The 15,024-nt window shown below is 41.8% G+C and overlaps 1 protein-coding gene across 1 annotated transcript in view; it reads left to right on the top strand.

The window, feature by feature from the left end:
- Nucleotides 1-15,024, top strand: part of LOC129379287 (WD repeat-containing protein 3-like) — a 15,870-nt gene extending 846 nt beyond the window's left edge. Inside the window, 27 exon segments of the mRNA XM_055059985.1 lie at nucleotides 1,988-2,189; nucleotides 2,275-2,387; nucleotides 2,389-2,482; nucleotides 3,618-3,736; nucleotides 4,287-4,365; nucleotides 5,344-5,439; nucleotides 5,718-5,822; nucleotides 6,519-6,620; nucleotides 7,183-7,283; nucleotides 8,090-8,194; nucleotides 8,279-8,509; nucleotides 9,048-9,141; nucleotides 9,237-9,338; nucleotides 9,442-9,524; nucleotides 10,277-10,415; nucleotides 10,515-10,571; nucleotides 11,355-11,455; nucleotides 11,625-11,736; nucleotides 11,807-11,941; nucleotides 12,012-12,062; nucleotides 12,788-12,853; nucleotides 12,927-13,019; nucleotides 13,097-13,147; nucleotides 13,232-13,275; nucleotides 13,377-13,505; nucleotides 14,029-14,122; nucleotides 14,719-15,024. Coding sequence (XP_054915960.1) covers nucleotides 2,013-2,189; nucleotides 2,275-2,387; nucleotides 2,389-2,482; nucleotides 3,618-3,736; nucleotides 4,287-4,365; nucleotides 5,344-5,439; nucleotides 5,718-5,822; nucleotides 6,519-6,620; nucleotides 7,183-7,283; nucleotides 8,090-8,194; nucleotides 8,279-8,509; nucleotides 9,048-9,141; nucleotides 9,237-9,338; nucleotides 9,442-9,524; nucleotides 10,277-10,415; nucleotides 10,515-10,571; nucleotides 11,355-11,455; nucleotides 11,625-11,736; nucleotides 11,807-11,941; nucleotides 12,012-12,062; nucleotides 12,788-12,853; nucleotides 12,927-13,019; nucleotides 13,097-13,147; nucleotides 13,232-13,275; nucleotides 13,377-13,505; nucleotides 14,029-14,122; nucleotides 14,719-14,874 — 2,829 coding nt within the window. The 5' untranslated portion in view covers nucleotides 1,988-2,012 and the 3' untranslated portion in view covers nucleotides 14,875-15,024.

Here is a 15,024-nt window from a genome sequence, read left to right as displayed (position 1 = left end):
ATATTTTCTGTATGGAAAATATATGGAAAATCAAGGGTTGTGGGGAAGCAGAAAAAGATAATGTTATTTTTGTAATAAAAGCTATTTCTTATACTGCTAAATTATTGTAACATGTAATTTCTACAGAAATGTCATTTATAACATTTAATTTGCTACTTTTAACTGCATTCGGCTTAATTAAAAAAAACTTTTCAGTGTGTCAGCTGAATTTCTTTAACTTGTCCCTTAAAAGCATTTGGGTCATAATTCATTCTTGAATTATGACTCTTCATATCTGGAGATATTACCAAGCAGATAAATATGAAGAAAGAAGTATGCAGTATGCAGCAAAAGATTTCTGTTAGATTTTTTTCCCCAGGTACCTCAGGAAAGAAACATATAAATTGGATTAAGGAACGGGAGAAGATGACACGTAGGGCAACAGAGATTAATAGGAAATTGCAGACAGGGTGTGGATTGACATGAATTTTGTGACAAATTGATAGCTGATCAACGCTGTTTTATTTTGTTCACATTACCAACACTTTTCCGGTACAGATTGCATTATTTGTCGTGTGTTTGACTCGTTTGTTCGTCTTTGTGAATCAGCTGACTGGTACACACAAGCACTTCCGTTGTAGTTGTACTGGAACTTGTTGGGAAACTTCTGCACAGCATAGCTGCGAATCCAAGCCAAGAACTACTCACAAATAAAACATGTCCTCAAAAACTAGCATGCGATAAATATTTCCTTTCTTTTCTCACAACGGTAACGTCATGAAGTTTGTCCTGGTGTCGCAGGCAAAAGCAACAGATTGAGCGTAATCGACAACCATAAAAGTAAACACGAATACGGCCATTTCTGCATCAAAGTATGTCTAGAATCATATGTCATCATGTACTGTACTATTCGTGTGTAATTACTGTACCAGGAAAATAAAGGAGTGGTTCTTAAAATCATCATTAAGAGGTTTTTAAATCGATCTGGGATCGATGCGTCAGGTCTGACTCAGACACAGCGGGTCGAGGAAGAAAACACAAGTTAGCAGCTCTGCGCCACATTTCAAAGGTAAGAACACAGACTGACACGTCGAAAGAGTACTGTAGCGAGAGATTAATGTTGTCTGACGCTTCAAAATACATAATTATACGTTTCTGTAGTCTATAATAAGCTCATTTAAACTGAACACAGCCACGTGCGTATAGAAGCGCAGGCGGCTCGGCAAGAGTGCACTCGATTCATAGTACTCTGTGCAATTTGCGTGAGCGGAGTTTAACGGGCCTTTGGTTGTTTTAAGCGAGGAAAAGCTCAAACTCCACACGTACGGTGTCCCATGAAACAAAACAAGCCTCCCCCACCCCTTTACCATGGCGACTGAAATCATGTACAGAAATGTACGTAAAAAATAAATATGTGAAAGCAGGAAAAGCCCGAACTGTAAAGCATGAGACGCTCAGTGGAGGAATAGTTTCCACGGACAGGATTCAGCATGTGAAGCAAAACACGTGTGTTTTACATTAGGGAGTTTGAACGTTTATGTTGTGGGTTATTTATATTAAAAGCCACAATAGAGCTCCTAAAACATGTTAGTGACACCGTAATTGCAAAATACAAACATTTGAAATGTTTCCAGGAAATTTAGAAAATTGCTTCCAGTGAGTATTCAGACCCCTTGAAGGTTTTCTAACCTTCCCACAGCAAAGCGTCATGTTGCCACCATCAGCTAAACTTCATTGTTTAAGTTGCACTATCTGAATAGTGTGGCATGTTTTTGTATTGTCCTGTCAGTTTAATGGGGTGGCCATCTTTGCCATAAGGTTCCTTTATTTATTTTTTTTGAACAATGGATTGAACAGTGCTCTTTTGTTGTATTTCTTAGCTTTAGTTCAGATCCCATTAATGTGTTAGAACATCAATGTTACCCACCAGTGGAAGCCATGCTGATCTGATCGAGTCGTTGTCTTTGGACTGTGAGTAAATAAAGATTCCTGTGTTGCTGTGCTGCAGGTTCCAGCACCTCCGGCTGCTGGTCATGGGTTTGACCAAACAGTACCTGCGCTACGCCGCCAGCGCCGTGTTCGGCGTCATCGGCAGCAGCCAGCGGGCCAACATCGCCTACGTCACGCTTCGTGGCGGGGAGAAGGGCCGCTACGTTGCCGTGGCCGCGTGCGAACATGTCTTCGTCTGGGACGTCCGAAAAGGAGAGAAGGTGAGACTTCAGGGCGGTGGCTTGCTCGGCTTTGGCGAATTGTCCGCAGCCGACTCAGGCAGAATTTGCCGTCTCTCTTGCCCAGGTCCTGATCCTGCAGGGCCAGAAACACGAGGTGAGCTTCCTCTGCCCGTCTCCGGACGGCGTTCACATCGCCGTGGGTTACGAGGACGGCATGGTGCGGATCTTCAACCTGCTGAGGGGAGAGCAATGTTTCCTTCAACGGTCACAAGTCCGGTGTCACGGTGATGAACTACGACGCTCTGGGGGCGCGACTCGTCACCGGCTCCAAGGTAACGTTGACACGATTAACACCAGAAGGCTGCAGAGGAGTCACACACTTGACATTTTTAGTCGCATTTTGTCAAATTCCATGGTAATTTACCCTTACGGGTCATCACAAAGACTGGGCGGAGTTCCCGGAGCTACAGTGACCTGTTTTTATTTGATCTAGTGATGTTTGCATGTTTTTCTGGGTTTTTTTTTTTTTTGTTTTTTTTTTTTTTTTGCACTGTCACGGCAAAAAACAAAAGCCGGCACACCTTCAGAACAAAGTTTCTTCTTCTTTAATTTATGCTAAATCTATGTAAAACGTATAATATATAAACATATATGTATAAATACATCCTAGATTTGCAGACGTATGCTCAGGCCTGTCACATTAGCAAATGTTGCTGGACGATGAATTGTCCCAAAAGTTCTTGGGATAAATAATATTGCTGTTTGAGACCATTTTCAGGTGATATGATGGTGTAATAATGCAAGGAAACGTTCTGAAAGATCAATAAACATTAAATTTGCGTTGAACATTTAACGCTGGAACTGGAAGACATTTGTAATATCCTAAATAAATAAACAAAACAACAGAAACAGAAAATGAAACGAATGATGAAGTCTCTGTAATAATCATAATCAGCTTGAAATGAATGTAAATCTCATGAAATGTCAAAATTTACTCTTTTGGAAAACCAATACTGCCACCGCCTGCCTGTGAAGAGAGCCACTGTACAAAGTAGAGGGAGAGAAAAGGCAAAAGAAAGATACATAAGGAAGGTTAAGTTGGACATATTTTTAGTTCAGGCCTATTAAAAGGACCTTAATGTTAATGCATGTTGCAGTTGAACAACAGTAACTTTGTTATTTAATTTGTGTGGCCTTCTTTGGTAATATGTTAGATATGCTGTTCACAGAAGTCGACTTTCAGAGCAGAATCGTTACACTTCCATTTCCCAGGCACTTTGTGTTGGTCTGTCCCACGAAGCCCTAATGAAACGCAGGAAGGTCTGTGGCTGTAACATGACGACATGCGAAGACGTCCAAGAAGACTTTCTCAAGTCACAGCAACCGTTTAATTGCACTGCCAGGTCGAATTCTGGTTCTCGCTGATTGGTTGCAGCGTTTCTCTCTGCTTCCTGTTTGCCTCTTCAGGACACAGATGTGATCGTGTGGGACATCATCAACGAGTGTGGACTGTATCGGCTGAGGGGACATAAGGACGTCATCACGCAGGCCTTGTTCCTTAAAGACAAGAACCTCCTGGTCTCAAGGTAACGGCCATTAGCTCCTGCTGCTGCTCCTGCTGCTGCTGCGGGTGGAACAAAACGTCTTCCATTGGTCAATCTGAGCTTAAACAACTGTTGGAGTTTGTTCTGTAAACGTATAAAAGTCTTATTGACTTTGTCCAGTTAGAATTACAGTTATCAATAATTGAATCCATATTGAAAGAAATTGATTCTTTAGAAAAGAATAGAAAAAAAAAATCTTATTCTCCCTTTTTTTGTGTTTGTTTTTTTCTAAGATCTTAAAGTTGCTGTTTGGGTTTTGTTAATGTCTTACAATAACACATTTACAAATAATTATTGTATTATTTTCAAATTTCTGTCAATTTTCAACATTTTTTAACTCAAAAACACAGCAGCCTGCTGGATGACTGACCACGGGCTCAGCAGGTTTTCCCTGCAGTAGTTTCTAAAGCGTCGTTGACTGAAATGCATCAATTTCTATCGATAAAATCAAAAGTCTTATAAGGAGTTTGTCACAATAAGTGCGCCGGTATTTGTCAAACTGTGTTTCTGTGTGTCCTGTGCTGCCATCCAGCTCCAAGGACAGCTTTGTGAAGTGGTGGGACCTGGACACGCAGCACTGCTTTAAGACCTTGGTGGGCCATCGCAACGAGGTGAGCGCTTTTTCTACTGCATCCACTATTTAATCTTAAAAATTTCACCTTATAGTAACATTAATATAACTTGCGTTGTACAAGAGAGACAAGAAAAGTTTGTGTTAACAGAAATTAGTCGACGGTTCATTTTTCCCAGAGAGGTTTTTCTGTTACTTTCTTCGAAGTAGGAAGTAAACATTTTGCCAAAGCTTCTAGCTTCTGGTAGATTAATTCACAATATTCAACTTCAATGGCGGCAACAACTTAAACGCACTGCTTCCATTGTGTGACATCAGAGAAGTACGAAGGAAAAAGCAGCTCAAATATCAGAAAGAGGAATCTGGATCGTCTTTGGTAACAATTTCCAGATGCATGAAGATCCCAGTGTTCACGTCTTGAGTTATAGTTTAAGCATGAATAACGTGTGAATGTCACGCCATCATGCCGTGGTATGAAATGTGCAAATTGGCCCTAAAATACATTGAGAAGATATTAGCGGAAGCTGGTGAGAGATTATCCACAGTGAAATTGCTGGTGTACAGACATAGGCTGAAAAGCCGCTCTGAGAGGAAGAAGCCGTCACTACAAAAACGGCAGAAAAACTGAATGTGTTTTGGAAATGCACACACAAAACACTGAACTTAAATTTAGCCTTAACGATCATTTCAGTGGCGGAAAGAAGAAACTGGCAAGTCTGAGCGCAGTCCTTAGTGTGAAGTTTGGGGTTAGCAGCGTCGTTGTGTTTGCTACAGAAAGCAGACGGCATCATAGGGGAAGAATGTCATCATAAGACATCAGAGCTGAACTAAAGGCTTGGACCCAAATGGGTCAAACTAGGCAATGCAGCCAAAATACTCAAGAAATTTATGTAAGCGTCTGATTGAAGGCATGAATTAACAATTACCGTTAACCGATCCTAGCTGGATCTAGTTGGTGAGGCTCTGTTGTGTTATCCCTGAACACTGAGTGAGCGTAACGGTGTGGACTTCCTCTCAGGTGTGGGGAATGGTTCTGTTGGACTGCGACAACAGGCTGCTGACGGGGTCGGCCGACAGCGAGCTCCGCGCCTGGGACATCCGCCGCCTGGAGGAGGTGAGGTTTTATCCCTAGAAACAGATATGAACACAGCCTTCCACTGTTGACTGCTGAGGAGGAAAAACAGCACTCTGGATCTTTTCTCAGAGCCTCTGCAGCTGGGACGTGTTTTGGACCCGTCTTCTCTTTGAAGATGCCACGTTTTAGGCCATATTTGCTTTCACAGACATGGCCTGCGTCGACTCATAAGCGAACCAGAACCGACAGAGCGCTGTTTGACAGCTCATTAGCCTCGTTTCTCATCCGCTCATTCCGTCTCTTTACGTCCCGCTTAGGGAAAGGCTGAGGGTGAGCCCAGAGTGAAGAAGGGGAAAACTCTGCTGGAAGACGATGAGGATGACGATGGTAAAGAAGAGGAGGAGGTGGAGAGCGTGGAGGAGGTACATTTAGTCCATTTGTCCCAGGAAATCCTTCTCAAATACACAGGAAGGAAATATTCACATATTTACACTCTAATTTTTTTCTTAATGTGAAAAATAAACGTGCACTGATCCAATATTAATATCTGCATCGCTCCACATGTTGGAAAAAAAGTCTAGATTGGGTATTGGTCACAAAGCACCTGAACCACAAGGGCAGATCTACTCAGTCTAATTCTACGTGTTGTGCTTTGATTGATCTCATGTTTTATTATTATTATTATTTTTATTATTATTACTATTTATTCATTTGATTTTTTTTACATGTTTGACCAAAGGTAGTCAACATTGCATTGTTATAATTTCTCTGATTGAGAGATGTTTGATCCAGTTTGTGAAGCTGCACCAATACACAGGTATCACATAAATGTGTAATTCAGTACATTTATGCCTGCGTAAAAAAAAAGAAAGAGAGAAAAATGTTTTAAGTCAATGCAGCTCTGCTTTTCTTTATCGGATTGGTATCGGCCAACACTAAGCCTCAGATATCGGTATCGGAAGTGAAAATACTTGATACTGGTCAAATATGTGAAAGTGAGTCCATCCGATGGCATTATACGTCAGATACCTAAATGTTCCCGTGGCTTCAACACAGGAAGCTGTTGTTGTTGTTTGCGTGCCTGTAATTGTGCCGTCTTGCTCCGGTCTCCTCGTCAGCGCATCCTGAGCTGTAAGAAGGTCGGCTCCATCCTGAGAGAAGCCAGAGATCGGGTCGTGTCGCTGACAGCAGATTCCAAGGCCAGAGTCATCGCCTGCCACGTGAGTGAAGGATTCTCTGGAAGCTGCTGCTCTCCTCCGAATGGACACATCATGTTCTTTCTTTTTTAACAAATTAATCCTCTCTTCTCTGGTTTTAATAAAATGTTACGCTCTTCTTAACAATGTCTTTTAAAAAAAACGTTAAGAATGTCTTTCATTTAATTTTTACATCATATTATTTGATTTCAATATTATCCCCATCTGGAAAAGTGAAAAAAGGAATGGAAAAAGATTTCTGTTTTCATGCAGACGTGTCCCCGACATTACTTCTTTCCTTTCTCATTTCGTTTGATCGTATCTCATTCCTTCCTGCACTGTCTCTTACTTCCCTTCTTCATTGAACCCGTCTGCCTTTCCTCACTGCCATCCTTCCTTCTGTCCTTCTTCTTTTAAAGACTTTTTGTTCCATTCTGTCCTTCCTTCCTTCCAGCCTCCCTCTCTTTTTGATCTTCCTGTCTTTCATCACTTGGCTTCGTCCCTTTCTTGTGACATCACTTGGCGTGTTTCCGGTCTACATTTTCTGCGTCAACAATGACCAATGCGTCTCTCCCTTCTGGACCAGGGAAACGACGCGGTACTGGAAGTGTTCATGGTGCTGTCTGAGGAGGAAGTGCAGAGAAAAATGAACAAGAAGCTGAAGAAAGCCAAGAAGAAAGCAGCCAAGTGAGCTCAGATCAGACATGTTTCTGTTTGTACCATCAGTTTAACTTCAGACATCCAGTTTGTATTTGGGGAAAAAGCAAAAACTCTCAATAAATACGTGGAAGTTTAACGTCAGAAGACTGGAACTCAGATGATGCTGATGGATTAATTTTAGACTTTAACATTACGTCTAAGATATTGTTTAGGTTACAGCTCTCCATTGTCTCTTCAGGGACAAGCAGATATAGATAATGGATAGATTTAAATTAATAAGTGCCCGGCCAAAAAAAGGAGTTCCAGACTTTTACAATAAATACAAGCTAACCCAAATAATTTTTCAGTGAGCATCAACAATGTGTATAAATTACAGTATCAAGGTACAAATGTGATTGCTACGTTTAAAACACACAAGTGGAATCTGAAGGGATGTGAGGATGGATCCCTGAGGTACATCCGCAGACAACTTCATAGGAGATAATTCACACATTTCTGCACAGACAAACCCATTGATGTGACGCACAGTCCTGGGCAGATAAATCATCCTGTATCAAAACAACAGGATGATTTAGATGCAGAGCTTGGTATTTTATAATTGGAAAACTAGACACTTTACTGCTTTATCTTACCTCCTATAATACAGTTTAACCAAAATAACACTGATGTACAAGTAGTTAAAGGATTTATTATTAAAGTTGTGGACTTTGTTGTACTCTCACCAACCTTTCATCTTGTTATTTGCCCTAAAGCTGCTGTCAGTTTCTGTGAGTTTGGATGTGATGTCTGAGATCAGAATCTGATTGTTGGTGTGCTGCTGCCCCCTGCTGCAGAACGCAGGGAGATGCAGGCGATCAGACAGCAGAGCCGGTGGTGGAGAGAATGCTGAAGGACGAGATCATTAGACTGACGAACATCAAGGCTTCTGCAAAGATCAGGTGAGACACAAAGAGAGGAGATCACAACGTTTAGACAGGATTTACACGTTTATTGCTACGGTTATGTTCGTATTTTCCCCTCAGGTGGGTGGACGTCCTGTCGTGTGCCGGCGGAGAGCTGAAGGTGGCGCTGCTGCTTCAGAACAACACCGTTGAGACCTACAGCCTGAAGACCGCCGACAAGAACCCGGCGGCTAATAAGACGGCCCGACTCACGCTGGGCGGGCACCGCACCGACGTTCGCACGCTGGCCTTCAGCTCCGACAACCTGGCCGTCCTGTCGGCCTCCGGAGACACGGTCAAAGTCTGGAACAGGTGACGGCGCCGACCGGAAAGCAAAACCCGGGAACTAGTTCTGATCTCTATGAATCGGTCTTCTAAATAATTAACGATTAATTGTCATAATTGATTATTGCCAACTTCTTGCCAACTTTTTAAAAAATGTTATATATTGTCAGAATGATCATTAATCTTTTTTTTTTAAAGTTACATTGATTAATCGCAGAATATTGATTAATCTGATAAGAAACATTGGCAACAAGATGAACAAAATGTCAGTTGTTCATATCGGCCCAGATTGGTTTATTGAATATGCTAAAAAATGACTAATATCGTCAATACCAATGGTATTGACGATTTACCGTGCATCCCTACCTTTTTTTAATGTGAGGGATGCACCATTAATACATTTTAAATACAGTAAAAGAGTTGTTTTTTAGCAAATTGACTTTTCTGAGTCTGTATAACCAAGTGATCAATCGATTAGTTGACAATCATTCAACTAATTGATTAGTCACGATTAGTTTGATTAACGGTTTCTGCCCTAAACCGGAGGTTCTTGTGCGTGTCTCAGGTCAACGCTGCAGGTGATTCGCACCATGGCGTGTGAATACGCGCTCTGCTCCCTCTTTGTGCCCGGAGACAGACAGATAATCCTGGGATCGAAGGTATTTGAACTCCATGTGGGTCGTGTCCAGCGTCAAGGCGTCCCCAAAGTTTGTCCCTTTCCTTCAACTCTGCGATTCTCTTCTTCTCACGTCAGAATGGGAAGCTGCTGATCTTTGACCTGGCCTCAGGAAGCCTTCTGGAAACTGTGGACGCCCACAGTGGAGCTGTGTGGTCACTGTGCCTGGCACCGGATCAGGTAAACCGGACCACCGCGAGAATTCTGGGACGGGCTCCACCGTACGAGTCCGGATTAATTGATAGTAACTTACTGTGGTTTGGTTTTTCCGTGTGTCTCGCAGAGGGGAATTATCTCTGGAAGTGCTGATAAGACGGTAAAGTTCTGGGAGTTTGAGCTCGTCAAAGACAAAGGAACGGACCAGAAGTGAGTTCCATGTTGAACAACAAGATACCATCAATACACTTTGCACAAAACAATTTAAGGGTCTCAAATGTTTTTGTTTGTTTTTTAAATTTTTTTTAAGGATCCACTTCACCAGGTCATTTTCTGCACATCCTCAATTACTAATAGTTATTCTATTGTTGCCATTTTTTTTTTACATTTTATTTTTTGGTCCAGAAAAATTAATTGGGTTCGGCCAAACGTGGAATTAGCAGATTAGGTTCTTTTTAAAAAATATATAAATCGGTGCATAAAAACCAAACATTGCAGACTAGCAAACAGGTATTGACCTACATAATAACCACTTAGATACAAGAACAAACAATAAAATAAAGCTGTACAAATTAAAATGGATACATTGAAGACAAAGACAAAACACAGAACAGATCCTAGGTTAGGATCGTTTTTTGACTTTTAATCTTGGATTGATCTTATTATTATTATTATTATAAATATAATAATAATTATTATTATAAATTATTATCATATTAATATAATAATAATTGTTATTATTATTATTAGCATGTTTTCCTTGTATTCCTTGTTTATTAAAGGCTCTCTTTCCCACCCAGAAAGAGAAGAAAAAACGTGTCAGAACAAAGAATAAATAAAGTAACGGAATTAAAGATAACCAGAGAAGATATTTTGTGATCAGCAGGCTTTTTGCACCGGTTGCAGTTTTTCTGGCTGATGCGATTTTGAAAGGCTGCGATTTTCCTGTCACTCTTTGCCAGGCGTCTGACGGTGAAACACACTCGCACGCTGCAGCTGGATGAAGACGTTCTGTGTGTGAAGCTTTCTCCTGATCACAGACTGCTGGCCGTCTCTTTATTGGACTGCACCGTCAAGGTCTTCTACACGGACACCCTGAAGGTAGATCTCTTGTATCCATAAGAGATCCCATCAACCAGCATTCGATTCGACAATCGTGTTAACCAACCAGACGGCCTGTTGTCCTTGTTTCGGTTTCAGTTCTTCTTGTCTCTGTATGGACACAAGCTGCCTGTCCTTTGTTTGGACATCACACATGTGAGTGACTCCGGCTGTGAATGTGAAAGCAATCTGGTTTTATTGTTTCTTTGTCTTTTTGTTTATGGAGATAATATTGTGATGAAACCATTTTCAGGTAATATATCAATAATGGCAATAATCGATAAAACAAGTGCACCTCCTCAAAGACCAATAAACTTGAGTTTATTGGTCTTTGAGGACTTAGAGTCCGGTCTTTCTTCAGAAAGACCGGACTCTTTAAACCACCCACACCTGCTCCCTGATGACTCTTCTCTCCTCTCCATCATGAAACAACACATCCTGTCATAAAAATCAAAGCTTTTGTGTTTCATGAACACTGACCAATGGAACTACGACAAATACTAAATATCCAAAATATAACGCAAAGAAAAACAAGAAATAAAACAGAAATGGAGAACACACACAACCAGAACCATAAATAAAATGGATTATGAAGACTATAAACCAAATTACCCTTCAGAAATATGAATAATCTGGGTGGAAATGATCAATTTATCATCCAGTTAATTGGTTGAGTGCTTGTTGCCCCAGGGTTAACCTCGGTCAGAGGGTGGCGCCAGACACACAGCAAGGAAAGAAAACAACAACAACCAGATGTTAAGTTAAAATCCAGAGGAAATCAAACTTAGAATCCCAAATCACTGCAGGTGGTGAAAATTCTGGCAAACTCTTAGCCAATCATCAAAGGGCTTTTAGCGCAAGAACATTACTAACCTTTTCTCCGGTTTGACCTGTTCCTGCTCTCGCTGCCGGACTCTTGACTCTGCTTTCTTTAACTAGGATAGCGCTCTGATCGCCACTGGCTCTGCAGACAGGAACGTAAAGATCTGGGGTTTGGATTTCGGCGACTGCCACAGATCTTTGTTCGCTCATGACGACAGGTACGGACCGACACGCGCCGTAAGAAACCAAGCATAAGTTCGCTGGAACAGCGCCGCGCTCTTTCTCCTCACCGCGCTCTTCGCGTCTCGATTTTTTGTCCCGTCTTTAATCGAAGCGTTGCAGGTTTCAGAGATTTGCTCATCCCCGTGTCCTCTCTGCTCTCCCCAGCGTCATGTTTCTCCAGTTCGTCCCCAAGACTCATTTGTTCTTCACCGCCGGGAAGGACAAGAAGATCAAGCAGTGGGACGCTGACAAGTTCGAGCTCATTCAGACCCTGGAGGTAAGCCTGTCCTCTGAAGCGGCGGCTCCGCCTACAGCCCCAACTCTGACCCGCTCCGTTTGGGTTTCAGGGTCACCATCGGGAGGTCTGGTGTCTGGCCATCAGCCCCAACGGAGATCACCTGGTGTCGGCGTCTCACGACAAGTCCCTGCGTCTGTGGGAGCGGACCAGGGAGCCCATCATTCTGCAGGAGGAGCGGGAGATGGTGAGCTGGGAGCGCCTGGCCAGCAGTCAGCGTCTCTGCGTCTGTGTTTACGCTCCGTTTGTGTTTACAGGAGAGAGAAGCTGAATTTGAAGAGAGCATGGCCAAAGGAGACGCACCTGTGGTGAGCGCCACCGTTTTTAAGTTTCTTGACTTGAATATGTTTTTTTTTTCCATCTCACCTTAGCTAAAGTAACATTATAGCAAGGGATGCTAATAGTTGACTTACAATTAATTGAGTACTAATAGTTTAAAACTAGTTCCAGTTCATTACCCAACTTAGACCTGTTCTTTGTACCTGTAGTTTGGCTGCCATCCAGAAGAGGGCGCCAATGGTCATCCTTAAGTGGAGCCAGTTGATAAGTAATAAAGATGGCGGGGTCTTACCAGAGTGGGAAAGACAAACGGTCCAAACAGAGTCCAGTATTGGAAACAAATTCATGTTACGCGGTTTTTTTTGAAATATAAACTCTCAACAAGCTCCTTAAGTTATCGACTGAGTAGCGCTGACTCAGCCAAAGTGCTGCATGACAGAGCAGCATCAGCTTTTTATGAGAAAATTAGCCCTTTCCTTGAAACAACAATCAATAAATCCAAACAATGAGATAAATCAACTTTAGATTAACTTGAAACCCTGGTTTCAGCTTAAGCAGCTGAAAATCCGGTTTCAGTTCATTTAATATTCACTTTAAATAAAACAGTTTCTCTTTTCCTGGTGTTCAGTGTAATTTACAGAAAGATAATCAGGGCCGTAGCACCGATTTTCTCTCAAGTCAGGCTTCATAAAAAAAGGCAGTTTGTCGCTGTTTGAGGGCAGCGATCCGTGGACTAACACCGCTCCGCCTGCAGGTACCAGGAGAGACGGAGGGCGAGGCGGCACCAGCTGGGAAGAAGAGCATCGAGACGGTGAAAGCTGTAAGTCGCCTTCTGCTCCGTTAGCGCCTCCAAGGCCAAACGGGGACGGTAACCATGGATCACTTGCCTGCAGGCTGAGCGAATCATGGAGGCTCTGGAGCTTTACCGAGAAGAAGCCAGGAAGTCGGAGGAGCACAAGTATTTCTGTGAGAAGGCTGGGAAAGAGGTGAGAACTTGTTTCCTCAGATGCTCACACATGAGTTACGACTGACACTAAAATCGGCTGATCGGCTCGTTTTTCAGCTGCCTCCTCCTGAAGCCAACCCCATCCTCGTCGCCTTTGGAAACGTTACTGTAAGCGAATTTCTAAATGCAGAAGGAAAAACAATTCTTTTATGCAGACAGTGACCTTGGATATTTCGCTCTTTCCTCTGGCAGCCGTCCCGCTACGTTTTAGATGTAATAAGAAAAGTCAGATCCAGGTAAAAAATAAATAAATAATTGAACAGAACTATTCCTCCCTCTTTTTTCTATATTTTTTCCTTTTACTATAATGATTTTTGTCTTCTGTGGTGATCACCAGTGAGCTGGAGGTTTCTCTGCTGGTGCTGCCGTTTTCTTACGTCCCTGAGTTGCTGAAGCTTTTCAACACCTACATCCAGCAGGGCCTGGAGGTGGAGCTCGTCTGCCGCTGCCTGTTTTTCCTCCTCAAGTAAGACCGAGCCGAGTGAATGTGTCAATTTACAATCGATTATTTCACGTGTGGCGTAATTAGTTTTGTTGTAATTGCTAACTTTATCTACACATAGACATCTTTGCCTCGATCTCAGAGACATCCTTGGAATCTCTTTCTTCATTACAGCTCAACAGGCTTTCTGAAGGCCTTTAGGTTTTTCTTTAATAGTTTATTTATTTTTAGGCATCCAAAGACAGTACGCTAACAAAGCAACAAAACAAAATAATACAAAAAAGTTCCCAAGACATGGTCTTTCAACTTAACTTTTTTTAATTGAACTCTTTGTGAAATTGAGGAAGTTATTTTGAATCTTGTTGTTTCAAATGTGATTCTTTGAAATGCACTTTAAAAAATATAGACGAAGACAAAATCTCTTTATATTTGTTCAAGCAAACCCGACGTATTACCCCAATATTGCTATGTTCCACATTTTTAAATGGATATTTCTGAATTTTCATTTTAATTGCAATTGCAGCTTCAGTTGATTGTTTGCTTTCAGGATCCATTTCGGTCAGATCACCAGTAACCAGATGTTGGTGTCCGTCATCGACGAGCTGAAGACCAACACGCTCTCCAAAGTCTGCCAAATCAGAGTAAGTCATCATCTGCATCTTGTGGCTTTAAAGCTACAGATTTTTTTCTCTTCCTGTTTTATAAAACTACCTTTGATTTTTTAACTTTAAGATATTTTGTTAAAATTGTAAGACATGAAAGGTGAACACAGCCCAGGCTTTTACTTGTATTTATTGTACATCTTTATATCAAGTGCAGCAACAGACATTATACAGACTATTTTAGCATGTAATTGTGAATAATTTAGATTGAACTTAATCAACAAACGTCGTGCCTTTAACGACACAAAGGTGTTACGCTCCCAACCTTTATGTCTAAAAAAGTCAAACTATAACAGGCCCTCCAGGAGGAATTTGTTTTTTAGTGGGTAATGACCAGTTTCCGGAATTTAAAATCAGTCACTGAAGTCTGAATTTATAGTTTTCATCTTTTCTAACTCAAAAAAAGAACCTTATATCTCATAACCTTGAAGTCGGAGGCAGATTACGATTTTACAACTAAAATATAATTCAACATATCGTCTGCATAGAGAGCAAGTCGATTGGTTTTGATTAGCACCAAAACCAGTCGTTATTTTCTCTGCAACATGCTTGATTTTCTAATTCTGTTGCTTCAGGATGTGCTGGGCTTTAACAGCGCCGCCCTCCAGTTCCTCCAGCGGGAGATCGAGAGCAAAGAGGATGTGATGTTCTTCGCTGATGCCACAGGCCAACTGGAGGAGAAGAAGAAGAAAAGGAGGAAGAGGGAGCGCGCCGTTCTGACCATCGCTTAAATTTATAAAGAACATTATTGGTGTTTCGATGCAAATGTCCTCCCCGCTTTAATTCCGACCCAGACCAGGTGGATTACTTTTTATACGTTGTGAAACCCCGGCAGGATGTAACTCAGTGGTGAGCAGTGACATGCTTTATTCCCCAAATAA

The sequence above is a fragment of the Poeciliopsis prolifica genome, unplaced genomic scaffold (assembly GCF_027474105.1).
Source record: "Poeciliopsis prolifica strain line A6 unplaced genomic scaffold, Auburn_PproV2 SCAFFOLD056, whole genome shotgun sequence".
NCBI classification, from domain to species: domain Eukaryota; kingdom Metazoa; phylum Chordata; class Actinopteri; order Cyprinodontiformes; family Poeciliidae; genus Poeciliopsis; species Poeciliopsis prolifica.
Note: the sequence above shows the minus strand (reverse complement) of the source record. Positions and strands in the feature narration are given on the sequence as shown.